General features: G+C 55.1%; 4 protein-coding genes across 7 annotated transcripts in view; 2 read left to right on the top strand and 2 right to left on the bottom strand.

Annotated features, from left to right (window-relative positions):
- Positions 1-1,468, bottom strand: part of BMP1 (bone morphogenetic protein 1) — a 43,469-nt gene extending 42,001 nt beyond the window's left edge. For both annotated transcript variants that reach the window (XM_060653320.3, XM_060653322.3), the window contains exon 1: positions 1,315-1,468. In XM_060653320.3, coding sequence (XP_060509303.1) covers positions 1,315-1,468 — 154 coding nt within the window. The remainder of the gene's footprint in view (positions 1-1,314) is intronic.
- A 1,014-nt stretch (positions 1,469-2,482) lies between these two features.
- SFTPC (surfactant protein C) lies at positions 2,483-5,225 on the bottom strand. 2 transcript variants are annotated; one of them, XM_060653323.2, is made up of 7 exons: positions 5,093-5,225; positions 4,231-4,389; positions 3,779-3,901; positions 3,414-3,524; positions 3,162-3,245; positions 2,890-3,037; positions 2,483-2,689 (listed from the first exon to the last, which is right to left on the bottom strand). In XM_060653323.2, the coding sequence occupies exons 1-6, from the start codon at positions 5,159-5,161 to the stop codon at positions 2,900-2,902; spliced, it is 684 nt and encodes a 227-aa protein (XP_060509306.1). In that variant the 5' UTR covers positions 5,162-5,225; the 3' UTR covers positions 2,483-2,689; positions 2,890-2,899. The 2 variants fall into 2 exon arrangements, with proteins under 2 accessions (XP_060509306.1, XP_060509307.1); XM_060653324.2 differs by lacking the exon at positions 3,162-3,245 and having other exon boundaries at positions 5,093-5,224.
- Positions 5,226-11,078: 5,853 nt separating this feature from the next.
- LGI3 (leucine rich repeat LGI family member 3) lies at positions 11,079-20,414 on the top strand. Of its 2 annotated transcripts, XM_060653325.3 has the most exons (8): positions 11,084-11,568; positions 12,475-12,546; positions 13,399-13,470; positions 13,815-13,886; positions 13,990-14,061; positions 14,824-14,993; positions 15,142-15,306; positions 17,482-20,414. In XM_060653325.3, the coding sequence occupies exons 1-8, from the start codon at positions 11,363-11,365 to the stop codon at positions 18,297-18,299; spliced, it is 1,647 nt and encodes a 548-aa protein (XP_060509308.1). In that variant the 5' UTR covers positions 11,084-11,362; the 3' UTR covers positions 18,300-20,414. The 2 variants fall into 2 exon arrangements, with proteins under 2 accessions (XP_060509309.1, XP_060509308.1); XM_060653326.3 differs by lacking the exon at positions 15,142-15,306 and having other exon boundaries at positions 11,079-11,568.
- A 2,739-nt stretch (positions 20,415-23,153) lies between these two features.
- Positions 23,154-26,879, top strand: REEP4 (receptor accessory protein 4). Its single transcript, XM_060653330.3, has 8 exons — positions 23,154-23,692; positions 24,469-24,541; positions 24,931-25,007; positions 25,102-25,222; positions 25,650-25,763; positions 26,170-26,305; positions 26,466-26,620; positions 26,707-26,879. Exons 1-8 carry the CDS (start codon positions 23,661-23,663, stop codon positions 26,770-26,772), a joined length of 774 nt encoding a protein of 257 aa, XP_060509313.1. The 5' UTR covers positions 23,154-23,660; the 3' UTR covers positions 26,773-26,879.
- Positions 26,880-27,098: the final 219 nt, after the last annotated feature.

Genomic DNA, 27,098 nt, shown 5'->3' with positions numbered 1-27,098 from the left:
CCCCAAGCCCAGGGAGAAAGATGATGGCTAATGTCTGGGTCACCCACAATCCAGAGGGGGTGGAGAAGAAGGGCTGAGAGATTTGGCTTCTGCTCCTCCACTGGAAGAAGGGTCTCCTACTTTGCCGCTTACTGTGATCCATTCACCCAAAGTGGGGAGCCCAGGGTTAGGACTAGAGTGACCCAACCTCTTATGCCACATACAGGCACTCCTAGAACCTTAGGGACTGTGCCACTGCCCCTGGCCCTGGCTATTTGGAGACAGGCTGAAATCAGAGGCAGGAAGTTGAGGACAGGTTCTGACATCTTATGCCCTGTGTGTTCTCTTGTCCCAGGCAGCCTGTTCAGGGTCATCTGATTAGGCAAACGGCCTGTGTGCCTGGCCATCTGGTCACTCCAGGGGCAGGACCCCTCTGGGCCCAGCAGGAGTGAAGGGGTTACTTGGGGTCTTCATGGACAAAGAACACACACACGCAAACACACACTCCAGGGCCCTGACCTCAGCTAATTAGCCTCCAGTGTCTGTGGACTGAGAGAGCTGATATACAGTATTTGAGTTCTCTGTGTTTTTCTCCTTTCCACCCTAACTTGGCCTTGTTAGGTCTCTCTGGCACATAAGGGCAGAGGTAATTCCCCCTCCCTGGCTGGCTTCTCTAACTTTGACAGCTGTCTCCTCTGTCCCAGAAGGTTGCTGTGTTTGGTGGGGTGACACATGGGATACCCAGGGAGCATGATTTCAGAGGATCCCTTGAAAGACTTTCTTCTTTCTCTTGGCTGGGTGGGGGCCTCAGGAGACTTGCTGCTCAGAGATGCAGGCCTCCCGCACCCCCTGGGCAGACAGATGTGCAGCCTGGGGGCAGCCCAGACAGGCTGGAAAACACCAATGTCCTGAAGCTTGAGATGGGGGAGAAGGGAAAAGTGCACGCGGGCACACACACACACACACACACACACACACACACACACGGGAGTTTGGCCAGAAAAGTTTCCTGCAGGAGGAAAAGCCTCCTTGGCCGCAGGTTTCTCCCTGGACCCAAAGAGCTTTCCCCAGGAATCCTCTGGGAAGAGGAGGCAGCGGCAGCAGCTTCCACAAATAGCAGCAAAACTTCAGTCCTAAAAGTCCCCCAAACTTCCCCCTCCCTCTCTCCCTCTTTCTTTTGTTCCCCACTGCATTGCCAACCAGGCAGCTCCCGGCTTCCCACACTGGACTGTCCTCCCCCAACCCCAAACCCTAAGCAGCCCGCGCCTCCCCGCCGGGCCTGCTCGCTCCCCGGCCCCGGCGCCCCTGCGGGTCGGCGGGGTGGGGGGCGCCTACCCGCCTTGCAGGGGTCTTTGTAGTTGACGGGCTCCGAGTCCTCCTCCTCCCCCAGGTCATAGGTGTAGTCGGCCAAGTCCAGTGGCCCGCCCGGGCGCGCGAGCAGCAGCAGCCAGAGCAGCAGCGGCAGCGGCAGGCGGGCCACGCCGGGCATGCTGGAGGGCGCGGCGGCGGCGGTGGCGGCGGGTGCGGTGGCGGCGGCGGGTGCGGTGGCGGCGGCGGGTCGCGCCCGGACGCGGGAGCCGGCGAGAGGGGAAGCGGAGGACTGGCGGCGAGGGGAGGGCGCTCCCCTCCGCTCGCCCGCGCGCTCCCTCCCCGCGCTACCCACCCCCCCCCCTCGCGCGTCTCTACCTCTCCCCCTTCCCTGTCCTCGCCCCCCTCCTTCCTGTCTCCCGCCCCCTCTCCTGCGCGGCTCCTCGGCTCTCTTCCTGAGCCTCCAGCCTTCTCCGCTCCTTTCCCTTCTTTCCCTCTTTCCTTCTCTCCTCCCTCCCTCCCCCTCCCCCCTTTTTAGGGAAATGAGCTCGCTGGAGGGCGGGTTTTCGCCTGGAGCTCGGCCTCCCTCGGGTCCTGGACAGCGCACTGCCAGATCGGGCCGCGCGCCAGCCGGGGGCGGGGACCGCGGAGAGCCGGCCCGCCCCGGGAGGGGGCTCGGCCGCCCGGGGCGCGGGGCGGCGAGGCCGGGGAGGGGGCGCCGGGCCCCGGGGTGCCCGGCCGACGGCCGCTCCCGCGAGGTGCCCTCTAGTGGCGGCTGGTCCCGTGGGCGCCGGGCCCGAGCCCCGTCCCGGGCAGCGGGACACGCTGTCAGGTCTCTCCCGGGCTTCAGCTCGCCTCTGCCCCCTCGGTCTCTGACTGCGTTTCTCCGCCCGCCTCTCTTGGTCTCTGCCTTTTTCCGACCCTAGCTCTCTCCCATCGCGGTCCCTGTCTCTCTAGTTCAGTCTTTCGGTGTCTGGCTGTCTCTGTCTCTCTCCCTCCCTCGGGAGACACCACTGGGGGGCGCCTCAAGCCCGTGGATTGCCTAGTCCCCTCGCCACTGCCCCCCGCCCCCGCATCACTCCTGGACGAAGTGGGAAGGGGAAACCCCCATTGCTTCCCCAAGGTCCTACCCTTCCCCTGACCCACCGACCAAGAGCGGGAGCGAGAGGGTGTGGGAGATAGAAAAGGCTCACCCTTCGTTTTTCAATCGGGTTGCTTTATTCTTTCATGGTAGTAGCCCCCTGGCCCCAGGAGCATCTCCGCTGCCCGTTCCCCCCTCTCCCCACAGCTCCCATTTCTCCAGCACCAGTCCCTGTGGTGTGGGCAGGAGCAGCTTCCTGCGTCTCTGCAAAAGACCCTTTGCTCATGGATCTTTCCTGTCCATTTGGGGTGTCCACAGGCCCTGAGAAGCAAAGAAACACTGTTTATTATGAGAGGGAGAGAGACTGGGGGGAGGTATCTATGAACCTTCCCTCCCCTGAGCTCCCTAGATGACCTGACTTCAGTGGATCCTCCCTGTTGCTTGGTCAGCTGACATGGGGAGGTGGCCCAAGCCTTCCTGGGCCACAGCTGCTCAGTGCCCTGGCAGTCACACCTGCTCACCTGAGGGGTTCTAGATGTAGTAGAGGGGCACCTCGCCACACAGGGTGCTCACAGTGGTGCCCAGGAAGTCCAGGTCCACAGAGGATGCTGAGCCAGCATCACGGACCTCCTCCTGGCCCAGCTTAGAGGTAGACACTGCAGGCTTGACCTGGAAAGAGCACCTGATTTTGAGCCTGGGAACTGAGTTTTTGTTCCACCTGTGGCCCTTATTGTGGGACCTCAGGCACGTGAGACCATCTCTCTGAGCCTCCTAAAAGCCTTGGTTTCCTTACCAGTAAAGAGGGGGCTGTGCTGGAGTCAGAAGCCCCCAAGTGGTGAGGCTCAGCTGAGGCCAGCAGCTTGGCATCAGGGCGGGGCTGGGGAATAGGAGGGAAGGTGTGACACAGGTGAGTCTGGGGAGGGGCACTCACCTGGCAGCCCACAAGGAGCAGCGCTCTACAGGTGACAAATAGCTGTCATCTCAAATGCTCCTCGGAGCAGCCCTGGGAGGGGGACAACTTATTCCTCCTCACTCACACACCCACCTGGAAGTTCCGGAACTTTCTGGTGAGAGCCTCAAGACTTGGGATGTTCTCTGGAGCCATCTTCATGATGTAGCAACAGGTTCCTGGGGCTGGCTTATAGGCAATCAGGAGCTGAGGACAGAAACCCCAGGGTTCATTCAGAAAGGCCCTGCCTTACTCACTCCCTAACCCTGATCCTGGGCTATCTCCCTCTAGGTTAGGCACCGAAGGCAGTCATATTGGAATCTGGGGATCAGCCTGGGCAAGCAAAAGAGCTAGGGGCTGCGGAGAGATGGATATGCATGAAATGGCACAGCTGGGTGGGTCTAGCAAAGTCTCGTCATTGGCCCCCCGTCCCCAGCATCAGGCGGTCCAGGTATACCCACCCGCTGGTAGTCATACACTACAATGCCAGTGGAGCCGATGGAGAAGGTGGCAGTGGTACCCACACGCTCACTCAGGGCCAGGCGCTGCTGGGCTTCTGGTCCCCCAATGCTCATCTCTAGGACCTGGGGGAGGGCATAGGATGGACTGACATTTCTCTTTCCCCACTCATCCCTTTGGCACCCATGTCCACTCTCAGCCCTCTTTACTCAAATGCAATCCCTTCTTCCCTGATAGCTCAGAGAGCTTGGAAAGAACAGGCTGCCATACCAGCAACAGGCCTGGTGCAAAAACCCAAGCCCCATTTGCCACCAGGTGCTTCTGTCCTTTATTGAGGCACCCTTGCCTCCTCCCCTCTGGTCCCCTTGGACCATTCATTGTCTACCCAGCCCATTCAGCCACTCTGTTTGGCATGTCCTGTGTCCACTGCCCACTCCATCCCAGGCCTGCTCACCATCTCGGTGTGTTTCTGGCTCATGTGAAGACCCATTAGCAGGGCCCCTACGATCACCACGACCACAAGGACTACCACCACGACAATGATGAGGAGGCGTTTGAGGTTCACAGGGCAGCAGGGGATGCTGAACCGGCCCCGGGGAGCTGCTGAGTAGTCCTGACATGGTGAGGCAGGCAGGGAGATAGGTGTGAGATCATGAAGTTGGCCCTTCTTCTCCCTGCACAAGCTGGATACCCTCCCACAGCTGGACACCAATGTTATGGACATGCAGAAGAGGGTGAGATCAGAGAAGGCTTCTTGGAAGAGGTGGCCTGGATTCCAACAGAAATGCTTAGATGTGAAGTCTACCATGAAGAGACCCAAGAGAGTCTGCTTTGCTAGTCTCATCTGCTGTTTCCTCCAGACCCATGGCACCCCGGCCATGCCCAGTCCCTCTCTGTTCCCCCAAATAATCCACGATCTCTCACACCTCCCCGCCTTTACACATACTACCCCCTTCTTCCTACAATGTCTGCCTCTTCCACCTAGTGAGCTCCTACCTATTTTTCCAGAGCCAGTTCAAATGTCATTTTCTCTACAAAGCTTCCTGTGACTTCCCAAATAGTGGCTGCTTACACAGCGCTCTCTATAGCCCTTTCTACTGACCACTGTGGTGGCTCTCAGCCCCTCACATTGGAATTATTGGCTGCCACATCTGTCTCCCCGAAGGACTGTGCCTTGGTGGTTGGTGTCCCTGTCCTAACTTAGCACAGTCATGGGTTAGTTAAATGAATGAATTTGGATGAGGAAACAGTCTCAGAGAGGTTGGATGAAGCAGGGCCCAGCTCACACACACGTATACACACACTGTCACACTCACCGGCGGGCTCTCAATCAAAACCTCCTTGCTGCCCACATCCATCTTGCTGCAGACGCCTTCCCCTCTCATCCCCTAAGTGTGACTAGCATCTTATATGTGCTAGTAGGGAGAGGGGACAGAGGTGAAGGATCCAGGCCCCTTCTGCCAGCCAAGCCCTTGACCTTGAAGCCTGTTTGTTCCTGGCCCTCCAGAACTGATGTCCGGAGAAGCCAGCTGCAAGAGCGCCTAAGGGCTCTTGGCCGTGGCACATGAGTCCTCTTGGCCCCGGCAAGAGCGAAGCTGGGCACACTGAGCAAATTTGCCCTTGGGTAATCTGCGCCTCTCACTGTGGGTGTCTTCCTGGCATTGGCCGCCTTTCTTGCTGGCACCTGCCCCTGCAGTCTTGTGGCTTTCCCTGTTCTTCTGCCAGCTTGAACCTCTCAGGCAGCCAGGGGTCTAACCCAATGGGGAGTCCACCACATTTCCCAACAGAATTTCTCTCATGCATAGGGATGAGCTCTAGGAACAGGAGTGAGGAGGCAGTGCCTATGGACCCAGAAAGACAATGCTGAAGGCAGGTTGTGCTTTGGCATCCCTTGTGGGGGTCCATATATGGCCATTTCTCTGAGAACCTCACGTTTTCAATTCAAGTATGCCACCTGCCTGGCCCCTTCCAGCACATCTGCTACCTAACCTCAGACTTGCCCCTGGTCATTCTTTTCCTAATTCTGAAAACTCTGTCCCCTCTGGCTATAAATTCATACCCACTAATGTGTGGTTTCTTCCTTCTTTGCTTTGGGCTTGTTTGTAAACTGAAGGCCATCCCCCCCCCCCCCCCACCGCTTTTACTTTCATTTCCATTTATTCTATGCTGAATTTATTCCCCGGTCATATACTGTTGTTTCTCCAGTTTCTTCTGGGATATCTTTCTCATCTGTGCAACCTCATCTGGTTTGGCAACAATCTGCTCTGTTTCAGTAAGGATTATCTCAGTGTGGCAAGGAGAGCTCATGCTGGGATTAATCTCACCATGAACCCTGTAAATTTAGTGGCTCATTTTGGGGGCTTTGTTCACCTGGATGTGCTCGATGACCAGAGAATGTACCTCTAAACCCTTAAGTTCAGCATTACTCTCTACATGTTCAAGCAAGTGCAGTAAAAATCCAGCACTCCTTTTAGGCCACTGACCCTGTGCGCAGCCCCACCATTTGGCCTGGACATACCTATCAGCTCCACCATTATGATGATGGAATGGCACACATTGCTTCTATAAAGTGACATCCTTCAGATACTTGGTGGCTTTTCAGATAGATATGCCCTTAATGACCTGGGAAGTTTCATGAGTGTTCTTAAAATGAATGTGAAGATTTGAACCTCTTGATTTGAATGATTTTGTGGGTTTTCTGCATCAAGTGAATAGTAACCATTTTCAGAGATCAAGTTGAGGGCTTTTGATAGCAGATTCCACACCTGACAGTTCTTTCTTATACCTCAGCAGCCTTGCACAGGGATGGGTGTGGTGACTGATGGGGTCCCAATCCCCTCTTCCTTGAATCTCATCTGCTTGGTGCTGCCTATGACCCTATTCCTCTGTGTTCCTCTTTTTATACCCTCGGATCCTAAATTTGCCTTGGGAATGCTACTCATTCCAGTATAATCCACTTTCTGGACCTTCTATTTCTCCCTTCTGTCCCTTTACCTCCTTCCTCAAAGCCACTTCTTTTGCTTTGTTGTACTAAACCAAATCTACTAATGGCTGCATCCTTTCTCTTGGGTTCCCCTCCACTTGCCAGGCCAAGTGGTCTCTATAGTCAGTGCCTTTACCTTGGAACTTCCATAAGTGTGTAAGTCAGAGCCCCACTCTCACTCCTCTAGGCTTAACTCCCTTGTCCTCCTGACACTTTACCTCCAACACTTCACCCCAGTTCCTGTCCCTGCCCTGGGGGCTCCCTCCACACCTTGGCCCTACCATTCAGTCATGAGCTGACCCCCAGCTCTCCAGCACTGGCAGGTTGCCCTTCCCCACAAGGACCCTCTCTCCAGCTGGAGGGCCTTCAGCCTCCAGGTTGCACAACAGCATGGCATCTGAGCTGAGAGTGCCTGAGAAGCTCAGGGAAGGAGAAAGGGAAGTGAAGGGTGTTTGCTCCCACCATCCTCCAATAGCCCCAACTACCCCTTTAAGTATTTGCCAAAACCTCTCACAGCAAGTGTCCTAGGAGGAGTGAAGGAGGGAGGGGTCCAGGAAGGAGGGGGAAGCATCCTCCTCTCAACTGTGTGTAGCCTCGGCTGGCTGTGTGCAGGTGCCAGATGTAGGAGACAGCTGCCTGCAGTGCCCACCCCTGCCCGCCCCTGGTTGTCCAGGCAACGCTGGGATTGATTGGCTGACTCACATGCACTGGGCCTAAGCCAGGTGGGCAGGAGGCCAGCAGGAGAGCCAAGGAGGACTGCAAGCATCTCGGGGTCCCTGTGGGCATCTCAGGGGGCCGCATGGTCCAGCTGTGGAGCTTGTTCTGAGCAGGCGCTGTGTGTAGGGCTTGCCGTCATCAGCTGGTGCGGGGAAAGGAATCTCTGTTGGAAAGAAGCCTCTGCTCTCTCAGGTCCTCAGTCTCCCCTGCAGGCTGCCCTTGGGCTGTAATTCTCACAAGCTTTATGGTCCCCCCCCCCCCCACACACACACACACACACACTTGTTTTTGCCTGTTCAGCAATTGGGGAAAGAACGTTGCCCTCAAATTTCATAAGGGGAGTCCAGATGCTAGCACTGAGACTTCTGGAACTGACCCAGTAGAGGTCTTGCGGTCCTCGTCTTCCTTCTCAGGAAGCGAGGAGGGACCTTTAGCTGAGCACGCATAGCTATCACCTCAGCCCCAACAAGAGCCCTCTGTTGTAGACTTCTCATGTCTTGGTCTTTACTGACGCCATTTTTCTCCCCTGGAAATCCCACCCTTGATGCCTCTCCACCTCTCTGAGAGCCACCCACCCTAAAAGGCCAGACAAGAGCCAATCGCACCTGCTCTGTGACCACACCACTCCAGGCAGTGTCCCATCCCTCCTCCAAAATCTCCCAGTCTCCTGCTGCTCTTTAACCTGCCACTTAGCATCCACTGCTGTGCTCCTCAGCTATGTGGGTGCTTATTGTTGCCCTATGTTCCCTGGGACTGGCCCTGAGACCATGCTCCCCCGAGGATTCTGTGTACCTGTTGCAGGGCAAGGAGCATGCACACAGCCAACATGGAATTATATTCAGTGGTATAGCCAAACACCAAGTGGCTCTTGGCCAACAGTCGATAGTTTGTTCCTTCAGTATGTGGACATTGCAATGCTTCACTGACAGCTCTGGGACCCTGAAAGAGTCATTCTGCCTTTCTAGGCTTTAGTGTGGACAACTGTGAAATGGGACCAGTCTGCCCATTCTGTCTCCCTCTCCAAGCTCTTGTGAGGATCCAATGACATCATCAAGCTGATCATCATGATTATCATCATCTACTTCGCTGACCCCCCCCCCCCCAAGACATCTCTTCTCACTAGCTGACAGTAGGACCCAGACTCCCTCTTTTTGTCTGTCTCCAGGTTAAACCCCTCTGGGAGAACCTTGGGTGATGTAAGCCCTATGGTAGCCACTCCTTTTATGTGTGCCTCCTCTTTTCTTCCTTCCAGCTCTTCAGCTGCAGGGGTTAGGACAAGATTCACTCTGCCCTTTGTGTGCTGGGCAGAGCAGTGCCAGGGACCAGTGGGGACGGTTGCCCAGCTGCCCCAGCCACGTTCCCCACCCCCCATTGCTTGTATTCCCACAAGCTGGCATGGGAGGGCAGCACGGGCAGCTGGATGGGCATTGGCAAGTGAGCATCAAAGGAAAGGGACATCCCTGGTTGAGAGAATATGGACATAAGCTCCTACCAGAGAGGCCCCCACTGGCAGAGGCTGGGGACAGCTGGGGACACATCTTAAACCCAGTGATCTTGATCTCAGTTTCCTGGCTTGATGTGGAAAGAATACCAGACTGAGAGCCCAGCCAACCTGACCAAGTCTCCCCTTGTCCTGTACCTGTGAACTTTTGGTACAGTCAGTCCCCATGAGGACCCCCAGGGAGGTATAGAGCAGCGGTTCTCAAACATTTTGAGAACATCCTTCTTTTTCTTCTTTTTTTTAAAGTTTATTTGATTTTTGAGAGAGAGAGAGAGAGAGAGAGAGTGAAAGCGTGTGTGTGAGCTGGGGAGGGGCAGAGAGAGAGGGAGACAGAATCCTAAGCAAGATCCTGACAGTGCAGAGCCCTATGCAGATCATGACCTGAGTTGCAATCAAAAGTCAGACACTTAACCAACTGAGCCACCTAGATGCCCTGGACCCCTTAAAATTCTTAAAAAATACTGAGGGCCCCAAAGAGCTTTTGTTTATGTTATTTTTAAATGTTAGTTAATTAATGAAAATTGCGATAAACTCATTCTATGTTTTAACATAAATAACATAATTTTTAAATAAATTTATTTTACAAAGCAAAAGAAATTAGTAGCAAGAATGTCGTTGCCTTGGATTTCTGTAAATCTCTTTATTTTTTTTTAATGTTTATTTATCTTTGAGACAGAGAGAGAGAGAGAGCATGAACAGGGGAGGGTCAGAGAAAGAGGGAGACACAGAATCTGAAACAGGCTCCAGGCTCTGAGCTGTCAGCACAGAGCCAACGCGGGGCTCGAACCCACAGACCACGAGATCATGACCTGAGCTGAAGTCAGACGCTTAACCGACTGAGCCACCCAGGCGCCCCTCTGTAAATCTCTTTAATTTCTGGCTTAAAAAATTTTTTTTAGTGTTTATTATTTTTGAACGAGAGTGAGACAGAGAACAAGCAGGGGCGGGGCAGAGAGAGAGGGAAACACAGAATCTGAAACAGATTCCAGGCTCTGAGCTGTCAGCACAGAGCCCAACATGGGACTCAAACTCATGAGATGTGAGATAATGACCTGAGCTAAAGTTGAATGCTCAATCGACTGAGCCACCCAGGCACCCCTAATTTCTGGCTTAATAGAAGATATATTGTGTAGCCTTTGGAAAATTCCAGGATACTTTTGTGAAAGCATGAAAGTGAAAAGGTAAAATTATGTTCTAACATTATTAGGACAATTGTTTTGACCTCAGCGACTCCCTGGAAGGTTCTCAAGGCCCCCTGGACTCCCTGGACCACACTTTGAAGACTCCTGGTGTAGAAGTATGACTGTGAACTTTGGCATTGGGCACTGTGGGTTGAAATCCTGGTTCTGTCGCTTTCTTCAGGTACTATCAGCCTCACTCCTCTTATCTGTAAAAGGGGGCTTACTATCATCCTCAAAAGGTTGGAAGGATTACATGCCTAGAGGGCACACCACACAGTGGATGTGACATCTACTGTGGAAAGCTTGGCTGCTTTCCTCCAAGTTTGGGCCTCAGTTTCCTCATTTGTGACAAAGAGATGGACTGGAAAACATCCAAAGCTCTTCCCAGCTTCAATAGTCTGTGGTTGGGTAGTGAGATATGTTCCAGAATTCCACACACTCCCAGTCCAACTCAGTGACAAACATTTCCCTTTTCCCACAGAGACACACAGGCACATTCTGTTCACTGGCTCTTGGAAACAAAAGAACACAGATGCACATACATGGCGCTTATGACACACCCATGAACTCTTGTTTAGAGGATGTGTCCCCTAAGGGCCAGGACAGATATACAGGCACACAGAGCACGTGGACCCACAATGCAGAAATGCCCGCAGCAGGGAGTTTGTGCCCGTTCCCGTGCAGAGGCAGGTGTGTACGCGTGCACAGTCATGCCATCATAGGATGCACATGTATACCTCGCACACCTGCGCTCACGACAGACCCTCTGGGTGCCAGACACACAAGCAGATGGCCCCAGAGACCGCTGGTAGTGCATACAGCAGCCAGAGCCGCAACCACTTCTTTCTTTGGCTACTCCCACCCCGGGACTCCCCGCGCCGTCCCCCCACCCCCGCTCCCCGCCCCCCTCGGCCTTGCGCGCGCCCCCGCCGCAGTCCGCGCCCGCCCCCGCCGGTCAGCCCTCGCTCGGCTCCGGGCCCGCGCAGCTCTCCCAGCCGGCTCGCGAGAACGAGCAGGGGAGGGGACGGAGCCCGCGGCCGAGGGCTGGAGGACTCGGCTCTCCGCAGCGGGCAGCCGGGCCCCTAGCTGCGGCAGCGGCTGCTGGCGGCGGTGGCCGGGAGGTGCCAGCCCGCGCTGGGTGGCGGAGAGCCGCGGGGCGGGGTCTGCGGCCGGTGACCCGAGGGAGAGCTTGCTTGCAGTCAGCATGGCGGGGCTGCGGGCCAGGCGGGGCTCCGGGCTCCGGCTGCTGGCGCTGTCCACGCTCGGCTTCTGCCTGATGCTGCAAGTCAGTGCCAAGAGGCCCCCCAAGACGCCCCCCTGCCCGCCTAGCTGCTCCTGCACCAGGGACACCGCCTTCTGCGTGGACTCCAAGGCAGTGCCCAGGAACCTGCCCTCCGAGGTCATCTCTCTGTGAGTGCCCTGGCTTCTGAGGTGGGGGAGCAGAGAGAGGGAGGAAGGCAAGAGCCTCTCTGGGAGTGGATGGGAAAACCCTTGCTCCCAGTCTACAAAGCGTGGGGAGCAGGAATACTCCAGGGGTCCTCAGGACTGGAGATTCAAGGCATCCTCCAGGTAGGGAGTTCTGTAGTCATGCAGGCTCAGCAGCCATGGCTGGGGAAAACAGGAGTTTATGGCCAAGAATGAATCATCACCACCGGCAGCATCAATGAGACCTACTGTGTGCAGGGCTCTGAACATGGGGGAGGGGTTGTTTACAAGAGCATGTGGGCTCCTGCCTGTGATGTCACACCAAGGGCAGAAAGGCTTTTTGTGGAGGGAGGGAGGGTGGAATCAGGGGGAGGGATAGAAGTGGGATATACCCACACAGTGCCCTGTCTGGGGACAGACGCCTGCCACTGGTCTCCCATCCACTCTGGCACTGGGCCAGCCAGCCCGTCACTTGCAGTTAAGTGGCCTCAGGGACTAGATGAGCTGTGTGGTCCTTGAAAGCAGGGTGCTAATCCCCACCGCCATCCCAGTGCCCCATCCCTCCACAGCACCCAGCACACTGTGGGTGTTTGGATGATCTTGAGGGTGTGGGTGATGGAACCTTCTTTTGGCTGAAGGGGAAGCTAAGCCTGGGGCCACTGGTGCTGAGGGAGGCAGTAGGGGAGGATAGTGAGACCGAAGGCAATGAGTTTATGAGGAGAAGAGAAAGATAGCCCTAGGTGGGTGGCCCAGGCTGGTGAAGTGAGTGGTTTCCAGGGCAAGTGTGCACAGAATAATTGCCCTGTTCACCTTGTGAACCCCGCCCCTCCCACCCCCACCCCCCCAGTCCCTGCAAAGTCCCCACAGTACTGACTCAGGTGTCCCCTGCAGGACGCTGGTGAATGCTGCCTTCTCGGAGATCCAGGATGGAGCGTTTTCCCACCTGCCACTGCTGCAGTTCCTGTATGGACAGGGCCTTGAGGAAGGGCTGGTAGGGGGTGGGGCAGTGGAAGGGGGCAGACCCTGGACTGGGGGGAGGAGAGCAAATGAAGATAGCCATTGGAGATTAAGATGCAGGTGTCCCTTACTTTTACTGGATGGGATAGCCACAAAAGGTGCAGCAGCATAGAGTCAGGAAGGGTGAAGGGAGCTGCAGTGGGGAGAAAGAAGGTGGGGGTTGCATGCAAAAGCCAAGAGTGGATATTTAGGGCCCAATTAGGAATGGACTTGCCTCCTCTGGAGACCCAAAAGAACTGGGGTCAGTAACTTGGGCTGGTGCCATAGGATGGACACTGCAGGGAGAAGGGTCATCATAGAGACCGCTGACACCAGGATTTGAAGGAAGAGTTGGGGGTTGAAAGGGAGGGAGGAGAGGGTGTGGAATTGTAATAGGGAATGTTTCTGTTTGGAGAGTCAATTGCAGGAAAGGGTGTTTGTGAGTTACCCCAACTCCTTTTCACTGTGGGTTATCCTCAAACTCACCACCAGTCTGAAAGGGACAGAGTGAGCTACGGGTGAGGGTAGGAGGCAGAGAGTGGTGATGGAGACAGGAATGATGCAGTGGGGAAGGACCCAGCTTGACCGGAGAGATCTGCCCCTGGCTGTTTCTACCCTTGAAGAAGATTCTGGGACTAGAACAGGCTCCTGGCTAGTCTTGCTGCTGGGCTTCTCTGGGGCTCCCGGCTGGGGCTGGGGTCCCAAGGTGGGGTGGCAGGACAGCCAGTCTGTGAGGAATCCCCAGGGGGAGGCAACAGGCTGGGGGCTGGCACAGCGGGCACAGGCTTGGAAGCTCTAATTCTCCCTCTGTCTCTCCAGGTTACTCAACTCCAACAAGTTTACTCTGATTGGAGACAATGCCTTCACGGGACTGTCGCACCTGCAGTACCTGTGTGTGGCAAGGAACCGGGAAATGGGAACTAGAAGGGAGGAGGGAGCTGGGACCTGGGTGGACTGAGAGGGGAGGGTAAATGAGGAAGGCGGGGGGAAGATGGAGGGAGTGGAGAGCCCTTGGATCCTCTGACCGCAGGACCCGAGCAGAGGGTCATTTCATCCATCCCTCTGCCTAAACCATCCTGCCTGGATGCCCTGTCACCACAGGCTTAATGTCTCCAGAATCAGAATGGAAGCCTGGCTTAGGACCATGGGCAGGAATCTAGATGGAGCAGAGGGAAATAGCTGGTTGGGGTCTGGGATGCTGAGTGGCATCTAAGACAAGTTCTCATTTTCTCCAGCTTCATTGAGAACAATGACATCTGGGCACTATCCAAGTTTACCTTCAGAGGACTCAAGTCTTTGACACACCTGTGAGTACATCATGTACATAAGCACACCAGACCAAAGCCCTTCATCTCCTGTGGCCTATGGCCTTAGCCACAATCTTCAGGTGACTCAGGGTCTCTCTTGCAGATCGCTGGCCAACAATAATCTGCAGACACTGCCTAGAGACATCTTTCGGCCCTTGGACATCCTGAGTGACTTGTAAGGCCGAGCCCTACTTCTTTTAACAATGCCACAGAGGGGCGCATCCCTGGAGGGAGCGGTGTGGGAGCCAGAATTGGGAAGATCATAAGGTCTTGAGAGGCTGGGAGGGCTTGGGTTTGGAGATGCCTCCCGGAAGGCTGTGTTCATGCACACGAGACACCATGTGTATATGTTCTTTTTTTAAGTTTATTTATTTATTTTGAGGGGGGGAGGGGCAGAGAGAGAGGGAGAGAGAAAATCCCAAGTAGGTTCCATGATGTCAGTGGGTCTCAATCCCATGAACCATGAGACCACGACCTGAGCCGAAACCAAGAGTCAGGTGCTTAACCCACTGAGCCATCCACGTGCCCCCAAACACGTGCTTTTTAAATCTATGTTTGATTTGAACCTTCACTGAAGTCCTAGATCATAGCCACAATCAATCAGTACTTACACAAGAAGAAAACCAACCCAGGATTGTGGAAGGTCTGGAGGAACTGAGATGTAACATAGTTGTGCAGGTTCTACACTGCAAAAGGCCCCTGACCTAGGAGGCAAGTAGGGACTAAAACTCAGCTCCCACTCCGCTGGCCAAGCATGTCTCCACAGGGGTGTACCTACCCCCAGGGGAACCTTTCTCTAATCTGTGCAAAGATGCCATGTGAAAAGCCAGCAGTGGCCTTGATTATACCTACTTCTAAAAACCTAGAGAGCCTGGGTGGGCAGGACAGCTGGGAGCCTGTTCCTTTCTATATTCCCTCCGTCACCCTCATGATCCAGGGACCTGCGGGGCAACTCACTCAACTGTGACTGCAAAGTGAAGTGGTTGGTGGAGTGGCTGGTGCATACCAACACCACGGTGGCTCCCATCTATTGTGCCAGCCCGCCCCGCTTCCAAGAGCACAAGGTGCAGGATTTGCCGCTGCGGGAGTTCGACTGCATCACCACAGGTAGGAGATGCCCCCAGCAGACCTCCCCAGGGCAGCCCCACAGGCACTGCCAGAACCACCCCCAACATTGGCCTTGCAATCCAGCAACCTTATCACCCAACAAGCTCTTACCCTTCTTCACCCCACCCCTCACTTCTTGACCCTGCAGATTTTGTGCTGTACCAGACCCTGCCCTTCCCAGCAGTATCAGCCGAGCCCTTCCTTTACTCCAGTGACCTCTATTTGGCTCTGGCCCAGCCAGGTGCCAGCGCTTGCACCGTCCTCAAGTGGGACTATGTTGAACGGCAGCTTCGAGATTATGATAGAATACCAGGTACCTGCCCCAGTCTGGCTGTGCTGGCCCCACTTTAAGGGGTTGGGGTGGGGATGGGCTTCATTGTTCCTCTCCAGTGGGTTCCTATAGGTAGAGAGATAGATGAGACATGGTCTCTGCCCATAATAACTTTCCAGTCTTTGGGGGAGAGGCCAACATATACACAGATAACATTCATGTAATAGATGGGTGTGAGGAGGGAGATATGTACATGATGCTCTGGGACCGCAAAGGAGAGCTGTACCCTGGACAATCAAGGAAGGCTTCCTAGTGGAGCAGACACCTGAGCTGAGTCTTGAAGGTGAGGGTGAAGGACAAGTCAGAGGTGATGCCTAAGAGCCTGGCTTAAGTAACTGGGTGGGGCCTGTAAACCAAGGAGGAGATGGGAGTGGCTAGTGAGCTCAGTTTGGGATCCACTGAATTTGAGCTGAATCTAGAAGGCTGAGGGATACCTAGCTCAGAGAAAAAATGCAGAAAGTATATTCTGGCAGAGAGAACAACATGAGCAAATTCAAGAAGGAGTGCAACAGCTTAGTGTATGAATGTGTACATGTGTAAACCATAAGCAGCTCATTTGACTGCACCATATGGTTCAAAGTGGAGAGAGGCAGATGAAACCCAAAAGACATGAGGACCAGGTCATGGACAGGTTTTGAGCAGAGTGTGTGAACCAATCCAACCTGTATTTTAGAACACTCTCTCTGTATGCGGCATGGAGAGTGGCTTGGCATGGGCCAAGTCATGTGGGCACACTATTAGAGGGATCTGCTGGAACCTGGACTGGGGCAATAGTAGTGGGGTGGAGAGATAGATTTAGAAAGGAGGAGCGAACTGACACAAGATGAAACAGAAAATTTAAATTGCCCTGTATCTCTAAAAGAACTTAAAGTCCTTATTAAAACAAAAGCAAAACAAAACAAAAACTTCCCCGAAAAGGAGACTCCAGGGCCAGATGGTCTCCCTGATAAATTCTATAACACATTTATGGAAAGAAAATAACAGCAATCCTACACAAACTATATTAGAAAGCAGAAGGGAGGATTGACAGGACTCAGGACTAATTAGTTGTGGGTGAGTGAGAGACAGGGAGGTGTTGGGGATAGCTTTAGGTTTCTGGTGGGGGGGACTGGGTGAAGCCACAAACTGAAGCTGAGAACACAGAGGGAGAAGAGGACCAGGTTTGGGGGCACATATCTGCTCAGTAATGGCCAGCTAGAGTTTGAGGTGCTTTTGGGTGTGTGGGCAGGGAGGGTCTGAGCTGCAGCTTGGGTGCTGGGGGAATCATCAGTATCTACACAGGTGCACCAAGGCTGTGGAAGGGATTCGGGGGTGACTGCCAGAGCCTGGGGCTCAGCATGAGCTTTCTTGGGGAGAGAGGAGGGGGGGAGGAGGATGGGTGAAGCAGCACTGGGAAGGAAGAGAGGAGAGGAAAGGAGAAGGGAGGGGAGGGGAGGGGAGAAGGAGAGGGGAGGGGTGGAGAGGAGATGACTGGGGACACCAAGATAGGTAAAGAGTGTGGCCCCATGTGCTTTGGGTGCCTGAGAAGGGGTCAGATCTGTCTGGTTGTTGACAAATACATTTGTGTGGACGTCCTCATACATTAAGGCCCTTTCAAAAGTAGGAGTTCTTAGGAGAATGCATTTTCATACACAACTATCCAAACATCAAGCTGTCATTTTGTATACCTTGGCTCTATCACCAGGCTGTGGATAGGCACAGACTCTTCCTCCTTCCCGTTCCTGGCATCTGGCCAGTCAGGTAGCTTTGGACAAGTCACTTAGACTCTGAGCCTGCTTCTGGGCAAAATAATAGATTCCACTTCGGAGTGATTAATTGAGGAACTGTGTTCACACTTAGCACAGTGACTTCACCCAATAAAAGTTCAATAATGACATTATGGATAAACAACGGGTCAATAGCTAGGGATACCTATTTTGTGCTTAGTGTCAGCTTATATTTAAACTCTGGGAGCAAGGGCGGAGGGAGCATGATGCTGAGACAGATTATTAGCTGTGAAAAGTGGGTGGGCATCAGGGGGAGGGATGCTCTAGGGGAGAGCCTTAGTTCTGGCCCAGGGCTGGAGGGAACTGACCCCCTTTGCCGAGGGCATGGCGTGGGCTGGGGGCCCGCGGCTGCCTGACACTGCCTCCACCCTGCTTCCCTCCACCCTGGCAGCCCCCTCTGCAGTGCACTGCAAGCCAATGGTGGTAGACAGCCAGCTGTATGTGGTTGTGGCCCAGCTGTTCGGTGGATCTTACATTTACCACTGGGACCCCAACACCACACGCTTCACCAAGCTGCAGGATATCGACCCACAGCGTGTGCGCAAGCCCAACGACCTGGAGGCTTTCCGCATTGACGGCGACTGGTACTTTGCCGTGGCCGACAGCTCCAAGGCGGGTGCCACCAGCCTCTACCGCTGGCACCAGAATGGCTTCTACTCCCACCAGGCCCTGCATGCCTGGCACCGTGACACTGACCTGGAGTTTGTAGATGGCGAGGGCAAGCCACGGTTGATTGTGTCTAGTAGCTCCCAGGCACCTGTCATCTATCAGTGGAGCCGCACCCAGAAGCAGTTTGTGGCCCAGGGTGAGGTGACCCAGGTGCCTGATGCCCAGGCTGTGAAACACTTCCGTGCTGGGCGCGACAGCTACCTGTGTCTCAGCCGCTACATCGGTGACTCCAAGATCCTGCGCTGGGAGGGCACCCGTTTCTCCGAAGTGCAGGCCCTGCCCTCCAGGGGCTCGCTGGCCATGCAGCCCTTCCTCGTGGGTGGCCGCCGCTACCTGGCGCTGGGCAGCGACTTCTCCTTCACGCAGATCTACCAGTGGGATGAGGGGCGCCAAAAGTTTGTGCGGTTCCAGGAGCTGGCTGTGCAGGCCCCTCGGGCCTTCTGCTACATGCCTGCTGGGGATGCTCAGCTGCTCCTGGCCCCTAGCTTCAAGGGACAGACGCTCGTGTACCGACACATAGTGGTGGATCTCAGTGCCTAGAGGGGTGCCGAGGCCTCTGTGTTCCTCGGGCAGCCACTCGAGGCTGAACAGAAGTCTCTGTGTGAGCAGCATGTGTGCCCATGTGAAGACACATGTAGCCAACCTGTGTACATGCCCTCACATACACCCTCCGCACCCCCCATGAGCATGGGCCACACTGTGGACTGGCCCAGGAGAGCCACTTGTCATAGTTGTAATCAGCATGAAGACTTGTATATGCACCAGGCAACCCAGCAACCCTGTGCCCTCTCATATGTGGACACTTGTCTGCCCCACACCCTACCTGAAGGCCCCCCCTTGGTCTGCTGCTTTCCCCGTGCTCCGGCCCCAGGGAAGGAGTACGGGAAGGAAGGGCAGGGCCACCCCTCTTGTTTTTCAGCTTATTCTTCCTACTCCCCAGTTTCTCCTGTTGGTGCTCCAGGTGTCTGTTTACCTACTTGTGCTCTGCCCTGCAGCCCACAGCCACATCCTTCACACTGCTGGGCTCACTCACCCATGCTGTACTTCTGCATGCACACGTGGACACACGCACACACACCTGCTGACACTCCCATTTCTGTGTGCACACATGCAGGTTCAGTGCTGCCTAAAGAGGCTCTCTTTCATCACCTTGCCTCTCTTCTTGGAGAAGACACACAGTACCCACCCTCCTCTGCTCATCCCTGGTGTGCCCACCCTGTAGCTGATAAGGATGGGAATGGTGGTGCCAGCCTCTGGACACCAGCTTGATCTCCTGGGGGCAAAGCCCCTCTGCCCAAAGCAATAACAACAGCAGACCCTGACTTCTTTTTTTTTTTTTTTTTTAAACGTTTATTTATTTTTGAGACAGAGAGAGGCAGAGCATGAACGGGGGAGGGGCTGAGAGAGAGGGAGACACAGAATCGGAAGCAGGTTCCAGGCTCTGAGCCGTCAGCCCAGAGCCCGACGCGGGGCTCGAACTCACGGACCGCGAGATCGTGACCTGAGTTGAAGTCGGACGCTTAACCGACTGAGCCACCCAGGCGCCCCAGACCCTGACTTCTTCTTAGGGCTCTCTGTTCTTACTGGAGTTTCCTGCTCTGATCCTGAATGCTGCTCACCTGTGGACAGGAGACCACCCAGATAAAAGCCTTCCAGCTTTTCTTTACTATAGCTGCCGAAGCCTCAGACCACCCTGTCGTTCAGCCCCACCTTTGGGACTGGACCTTGAGCTGTGTAGGCTCCTTTAGGTGGGTCCAAGAGCTGGCCGAGCCAGGGACTCTGCAAACATGAGCCAACTGGGTGGGTGCCAAGAGTAGAGCAGGGATAGAGAGCATCTTGGGGGATCCTGGGACCTCTCTAGTCCACAGAGACAGGCCCCAGGTGCATTGCCTTCTAAAGCAAGCTGAGTGGTGGAGGGGGTGAGGGTCCTGTGGGAGTAGCACCTGGGAGTCAAGCTTCTGCTGCCCTCTGCTGTATGCTGGGAATAGGTAGTTCTGAGCTGGAGGCCAGTGGAGAAGGCACAGGGTGGGGAAACCTCCCTGTGCCCAAGCTGTGTGAGGGCGTACTGGTGGCAAGATGCCCAGGGGCACTTGGGGGCAATGTTACGACTCACTGCTGCAAATAAAAATTTCCTACCCCATTGCTGGCTCTCAGGTGTCCAGTGGCTTTGGTGGTAGCTGTTTCACTGAGAACAGAGCCAGGGCTGTGCTCTCTGTCCCTGCTATTCACGGAGGTGGGGGGGGGGCAGCATTAGCGTTCAGACTCCCTTCTTCCATGTTCTCTTTCCTCAGAGGAGCGAGTGGGCACCCCAAGGTCAGCTGGTCCTGGAGTCAGGAGTTCATGGTGATGATACTCAGGTGCAGAGAAAGTGTAACTAGTCTCTACCACCTGTGGGTGACTCATGACCCAGCTGTTTCTTCCTGGAGATCACAGTCTTGGGGCCCACTGAGATTGGAGTCTGTCCCTCTGTTAGGTCAACTCCAACCAACATAGCCAAAGACAAGCTCAGCAGTCCCTCTCCTCTCCTCTCCCCTTCCCCCATTGCTGCCAGCCCTTGCCCTATGTGTGAGATTTCAAGCAAGTTGACTGATTTCCCTGGCCTTTGGTTTCTCCTTCTGTAAAGTAGATAATAAAACGTACACTGTCAGTTCTTGATTCTGCCACTTACTAGCAGGGGTGGCCTCAACCCTGTTACTTAGCCTATTTGTATCTCAGTTTTCTCATCTATGAAAGGTGGATAATCGAGATACATACCTGACAGGGTTAGTGTGAAATGTAAATGCATTAAATATACAATACATTAATATATGAAAGACCCTTGGAATAGTGTGTCTGTCACAGAATTATGATTTGTATTGGTCTTTAGGACCATATGAGATACAGAAGTGGCTCAGAGAAGAGTGCTTGGTGGGAGAGAAGGTTGATCTTTGGGGAGAACTGCCGTCTGTGGCTGAGGGTTCCTTAGCCGTCAGTCTCAGAGCCCCTGTGCCTTATGTCTCACCTGTAGCCTCAGATGCCCAGCCAAGCCTGCCCCTGAAGAGTCCTCAAAGTGGAGTCTCATAGGTGACATGTCTGGGTTTCCACCTCTTCAAACCACATTCATGTGTTCTTGGCTTAGCAGGTGCCCCTCAGGCCCCACAGCCATACTGTCCTGGGAATTCCTGTTCTGCTTTTTCAAATGGGCAATGGACCCTCATATTGTGCCAGGGAGAAGTTGCCAGGGAAAGTGGGTTGAGTCTCTCAGACACGTTGGCACTCTGTTGCCCAGTAGGAAGATAAACATCATTCTGTCACTTCCCCCCAGGACTCCTTCTAGGGGTGGGAGACACTTCTCTCCCCGAATGCCCAGCTTTCTTCTCTCCCCGAATGCCTGCCTGGTCACCTGCCCTGGGGGTTCATCTGTGTGTCCAGAGAGTTGCTCAGCAACCCAGTGTAGCTGGGTGACTGTGTCAACATCTCATGACCAAAGGCCGTGAGAGGCAGAGTCCACTCACTCTGCCAAAGCCAAGAAGGATGATACCTCTCAGCTGCCAGCCACACGCCCCTCCATGCTGAGTCCTGCTCTCAGGAGCAAACCTCTGATGTCCCTTAGATTTCCTAAGCACAGTCATCAGGACCAGGAGTCTCCATGTGAGAGATCTTCCCAGCTGGGTAGCCTTCAAATAGGTACAGGGGAGGTCTTTGCCAGCAAGTAGGGGTAGATGCTGAGGTCAGGTCAGGTGACTCTGGAAGGCAGCTGGGAAGGAGGTGGTTCTGTAGCAGGTACCAAAGGACCCAAGGCACACATGCACACAGTCAGCCTAGTACCCTTTCCTCCAGAGGAATGGGTGTCCCTTCCCTCTTCCGCAACCTCCTTGTTCCTTCTAAGCTGGCCCCCTATTAAGTCAGTCACATCCTTCTGCTCCAAGGACACAAGGATGTGTCTCCTTGATGAACCTCAACTTTCACCTCGATCACAATGTCTGTGCCTAGAGATAGATGGTGGGATCCTAGCCTGTGGTGTCTCTTATTCTTCCAACATAGGGTGGGAGCAAGGCCCAAGGTGAGGGGGTGGTTAGATGGGAAGAGCAGGCCTCAGGGGAGTTTCTCCTGTGGGTCAGTTTCACTGCTAGCTCTCACACCCAGCAACACCAATAAAATTGATGATAGTAATTAAAAGAACATAATTACCACGAGTTTATTTATTCCCAGGAAGCCTCCTTTCCCTGGTCCCAGTCATTACCTATTCCATCCTTTCCATAGGTGGTGGGTGTTAACTATAGCTCCAATAAAAAGTAATAACTGCCAAAGTTGCCCACCTCCATGGATCTGGGGAACTCTGCTGTCTCCTTCACATCAGCCCTATGAAGCAGAGGGGAGGTGGCACAGGGTCTAGGTGGGGGAGGCAAGGTCCCCATTGCCCGAGGGAGGAATGGAGTGCTAGGCAAAAGAGGTACAAGGAGTGCAATCCAATATACAAAGTTCTAGAGGCAACAACTTTTGCCTTCTCTTTTGAGCTCCCACCTTCTTCCCCATATGCACCTCCCCCCAGAGGAACTTCTGAGTTCCCTCTCCCCTTCCAGGTTGGAGCTCAGAAGACTTGATAAGCCAAGCATTATCATCCAGCAATAAATACCACCAGGTGAAGTTACTTTTCATCCCAGAGGGAATGTATTTCCTAAATGGTAAAAAAGGGATCTTTGTAAAGGTCAAGACCCTGCAAACAAAAACTTGCTACAAAGTGGCAATTGTTGATATGATTAAGCTCTTAGGGATATTTGTGTTCTTGACTCCCAGGAATAGGTGGAATTTCAAATTTCTGGTGAAGAAGGCATGGAGAGTACAGCTGCTCAGGGCTCTGCGGAGAATCTCTTAAATCATCATGGTCAGCCCACCCAGATATGTGGGCTCTGGAGAGGTAACTCTGAGAGACATCAACTCCTGAAGCCCACTCTTCAGGGTGAATCTCATGGGGATGTTGAGCCCCTCAGATCCCCTCTCCCTACTTCCTCCCGCTTTCGCTCTAGGTCAACTCAGCGTCTTTGAGGCACTCACGCATCTCCTGGCCCAGTGGTGCAAGACCTGGATTTGTCCAGGCCTAGCCTCCTTCTGAGTGTGCGTGAGCCTGGAAGCGGGGTCCTGCATCCATCCCATGCCCTTTCTCATTTTACAGAAAGGAAAGACAAGGCAAAAGGAGGAAGCCGGTTTTCTGAGAAAACTCTGGAATCCAAATTTCCTTCTTTTCCTCCTCCCCACCTTTTTGTCGCTGTTTCCCACCCTCTAATCTTTGCAATCAGGGCTGCTACTCAACCTACGGACCCCATCCACAAGTAGGAGGTGCATCGCCCCTTTAAGGGGCAGGCCCCTGGCCTCCCTGACCTCGTCCCGCCCCCTCCGGGGCCGCACTGCGCCTGCGCCGAGCGCCGGAGACCTGGGGTTGGGCAGAACCCAGTTCCGTGCAACTTTCAAGTGAGTTGCAAACTCCGCCCCGAGGCCGGAGCCGGTGGCCCAGCGCACTGAGACCTCGGGGACCCGAACGAACGAAGGCCTTGACCGCAACCCGCTGCCTGGGACGCAGCAGCGCCGCGGGGAGAGTCGAACAGCTGGTTCTCCGCAGCAGGAAGTGCGGGTGGGAGCCGTAACTGCTCCGGCAGCGCGGCGAGGCAGCAGAGCGCGCCCGCCCTTACCGGCTCCCTGGTCGGTTTCTCCGAGCCCCGGCCTCCTCGCCTCAGCCCACGGGTCTCCCCATTCTTCAGGCTCCCCGCACTGCAGATTTAGGGGGCGGCCGGCTCCGCCTCTGCCAAGGGGCAGCCGGAGCGCCCCTCTGGTTCTCGCCCTTCCGCTGATTACCCCATCCCAGCCCTGCGTGAGCGTCCCTCTAGGCATCTTGTAGGGGTTCTCCCTTCGTCCTGAGGCTGCGGGATGGTGTCCTGGATGATCTGTCGCCTGGTGGTGTGAGTATGGCCGCTTTCATACCCCCTCTACCTCCAGGTGCCAGGCCGCCCTTGAGGTGGAAGATGGGAACATCTGGTGGGAAAGGGGCTTTTAGTGCCCGCAAGGGTTAACGGACCTTCGGGCCTACCGCGTGGCATCGGGCACCCGTGCTTGTACTCTACCCCCAAAGTCTTCTTGGCTCATGGCGACCGCCCTCTCCCCCGCCCCCCCGCAGTCACATACACTGCAGACAGGAGTGTGGGACAGAGGACCTCACACCAGCCTGCAGCCCCTTGTCAAACGAGGTGTTGTGGCACGTTGTGGGCGGAGATTTCAGGTGCCTGCTTCCTTTCTGAGCAGTCACATGACTCACCACCCTGGCCTCAGCCTTCCCACTCTGTCCTACCTTTCAGTACTCCAGCACCTGGCTCCAAGATCCCTGTCTGCAGCCTGGCAGTGCCAGGTCTGGTGGCCCTGATTGCGTGTCCATGGGAGGGGACAGCCTGGCCCTCTCACCAGCTCAGAAGCCTGCTTCCCACCTACCTGCTGTGTGTGCTCCCGCTCAATAATGCACTCATAGGCCACTGGTGCAGGCTTGGGCAGGCTTGGACTGTTTGTAAACAGCAGGGTGGGGAGGTGGCCTCCAGGGCACTGACTCAGGCACAGGTTGTGCAAGCCAAGCAAGAAGAACAGGGTAGGCCCTTGCTACTTCACACCTTTCAGGGAAGTGGCCACCTGGTGTGGGGGGGGCGGGGGGAGGGCATGATGCCCCTCATACTCCCCCTCTGTTTTCTAGGCTGGTGTTTGGGATGCTGTACCCAGCTTATGCTTCCTACAAGGCTGTGAAGACCAAGAACATACGTGAATATGTGAGTGTGGCTGTGGGCAGGAGAGCTTGGTTCAGGTTGGATGGGATGACAGTCAACCTTGGGGGATATGGTAGGCCTTGGCAAGGTGGGGACGGTCTGACCTCGCCTCCCCTTCCTCCAGGAGCATAAGCAGGTGCGTGTAGAGTGGGTGTGGTTGGAGGGCAGGCTATGGGGGTGCCTGTGCAGAATCTTGTGGGTGAAGCTTCTTGGGGGTGGGTACAGGAATGAGTGGCAGTTTCTCAGAGGCACCTCTCTAGGGCCAGCCAGGTGCCAGGAGAATGCAGTAGGACAGGCTCTCTGGAATCTCTGGGTCAGCCTGGGACAGGGGAGTTGGCTCTGCAGGCTCAGCTGTTGACCTCTGACACCCACCCCCCCCCCCCCACCCCCAGGTGCGGTGGATGATGTACTGGATAGTCTTTGCACTGTTCATGGCAGTGGAAACCTTCACAGACATCTTTATTTCCTGGTATGCATGCAGGGGGTCTGTGGGCTGTGGGGAGATGATGGCCCACTCTTGGCCCAGCTCCCTGGCTGACCTTACTCCCACTGTGCTCTGACAGGTTCCCTTTCTACTATGAGATCAAGATGGCCTTTGTGCTATGGCTGCTCTCACCTTACACCAAAGGGGCCAGCCTGCTTTACCGAAAGTTTGTCCACCCATCCTTATCCCGTCATGAGAAGGTACCTTGGGGGGAGCCAGGGAGGGAAACATAGGGGTGGGTGTGAAGGAAAGAGCCTTGGACTCGGGGTTCAGGACGCTGGGTGAAACCTGAGTTCTAATCTGAGTCCTGCTGCCCTTCAGCTGTGGGACCTTGATAGAACCTAGCCTTCTTCCTCTTCTGTGATAATCAAATGGGGGCACAAGTGAATGAGCATTTGAAGGTGTGAAACACCAGCTGGAAGTTGTGTTGGGGATGGTGGGAGGAGGCTGAGCATGGTCATTCACTGAAGCATGGGAATGTCTGCTCTTGGTGTGGTTGCTAGTGCACTGTAGGCAGGGGTGGGCAGGGAGGCATGGCACGCACTGGATTCTCTGGGGCTGCAGAGGAGGAGTGACTTCAGTCTTCAGGTGTCCACCTGAGCTCTCTCCCCTTCCCGGCCCCTACAGGAGATTGACACCTGCATCGTGCAGGCCAAGGAGCGCAGCTATGAGACGATGCTCAGCTTTGGGAAACGGGGCCTCAACATTGCTGCTTCAGCTGCTGTACAGGCTGCCACCAAGGTACCTTGGGCCCCAGCCCTCCAGCAGTCCTCCCAACCTCGTGCCTTTTGGGCGAGTCCAGCTCTCTATCAGGGAGCTGAGAGAGAGCAGCTGACCATGCCAGGGAACAGGATGAGAGGTGACAGGTGGGGTGTTGGCAGGAGTGTGGAGCGGGAAGTTGACTTCCTTGGCTGGGACAGTGACTGAGTGGTTGCTCCTGCTCTCTGGGCCTGTTTCCTGTTGGTGCCACAAAGGCACGGGGCTAGAAGGTCACTGGGTTGCTTTTAGTTCTGAGGCCTATGCCCCAGTGATTACCCACCAGTCAGCCCTTGATTTTCCTGAGTAGCTGCCCCGACTCAGACCCCTTCCTACTAGGATCCCCTGCCCCATTCCTCCAGGTGATACAGTGGTTCCCCATCATTTGCAGAGTCAGGGTGCACTGGCTGGAAGGCTGCGGAGCTTCTCCATGCAGGACCTGCGCTCCATCCCTGATGCCCCTGCCCCTGCCTACCAGGATCCCCTCTACCTGGAGGACCAGGTACCTCGCCGCAGGCCGCCCATCGGTAAGTGGACAGAGAGATCCAGAGCTGTTCCGGAAGGAATGCCTCTTCCATGCAAACTGTGGCTTCCCTAAGGGTTAGAAGAAGGTCTATCTTGGCCCTGGGCCTTCAGACTATGGAAATGCCCAGCTTTGCCTCCCTGGCCTCCCTCTCCTCTACACAGGGTATAGGGCAGGGGGCCTGCAGGACAGCGACACTGAGGATGAGTGTTGGTCAGATACAGAGGCAGTCTCCCAGCCACCTGCCCGGCCCCGAGAGAAGCCCCTGAGCCGCAGCCAGAGCCTGCGTGTGGTCAAGAGGAAGCCACCCATGCGGGAGGTCAGTGGCAAGGAAGGCACAAGGGAGGTGGGCTGTCCAGGTACTTAGCCTACACCTCTCAGGTTGTGCCTGCCCTCTCCCCGCAGGGCACCTCGCGCTCACTGAAGGTTCGGACAAGGAAAAAGACCATTTCCTCAGACATGAACAGCTAGGGTCTTCAGAGCCTGGCTCAGTCTTACCTCTTGCCTTGTGGAGCACCAGGTGCTATTTGGAGGGGACCTCTGGCTGCATGTCTGACCTACCTGCACCAGCTGCTCAGGCTCTGCCCCCTTGGCTCCTGCTGCTGGCTAAGGGCTGGGTGCTGCCCAGGCCATGCACAGGACTATACCTGTAATGTACCAAAGCAGGCTGGGCCCAGGATTCTATTTATTGTCTTTCTCATCCTTCTACCTTCCCGGTGTGTGGGACCAGCGCCCTTCTCAAACCTCTGCAAATGAAACCAAAAGTCCACCCAGCTGTGTTCATTCCTTTCTATCCT

The sequence above is a fragment of the Panthera onca genome, chromosome B1 (genome assembly GCF_046562875.1).
Source record: "Panthera onca isolate mPanOnc1 chromosome B1, mPanOnc1 haplotype 2, whole genome shotgun sequence".
Lineage (NCBI taxonomy): Eukaryota > Metazoa > Chordata > Mammalia > Carnivora > Felidae > Panthera > Panthera onca.
Note: the sequence above shows the minus strand (reverse complement) of the source record. Positions and strands in the feature narration are given on the sequence as shown.

Coding starts and splice junctions, on each gene's coding strand:
- REEP4 (XM_060653330.3), top strand. CDS start 23,661: ATGGTGTCCTGGATGATCTGTCGCCTGGTGGT. Junction 24,542..24,930: donor CCAAGAACATACGTGAATAT/GTGAGTGTGGCT, acceptor CCCCACCCCCAG/GTGCGGTGGATGATGTACTG. Junction 26,306..26,465: donor TCGCCGCAGGCCGCCCATCG/GTAAGTGGACAG, acceptor TCCTCTACACAG/GGTATAGGGCAGGGGGCCTG.
- SFTPC (XM_060653323.2), bottom strand. CDS start 5,161: ATGAGAGGGGAAGGCGTCTGCAGCAAGATGGATGTGGGCAGCAAGGAG. Junction 3,525..3,778: donor TAGTGTATGACTACCAGCGG/GTGGGTATACCT, acceptor TTCTGTCCTCAG/CTCCTGATTGCCTATAAGCC. Junction 3,038..3,161: donor GCACAGCCCCCTCTTTACTG/GTAAGGAAACCA, acceptor TGCTCTTTCCAG/GTCAAGCCTGCAGTGTCTAC.
- LGI3 (XM_060653325.3), top strand. CDS start 11,363: ATGGCGGGGCTGCGGGCCAGGCGGGGCTCCGGGCTCCGGCTGCTGGCG. Junction 12,547..13,398: donor CTGCCACTGCTGCAGTTCCT/GTATGGACAGGG, acceptor CTGTCTCTCCAG/GTTACTCAACTCCAACAAGT. Junction 13,887..13,989: donor CTCAAGTCTTTGACACACCT/GTGAGTACATCA, acceptor TCTCTCTTGCAG/ATCGCTGGCCAACAATAATC.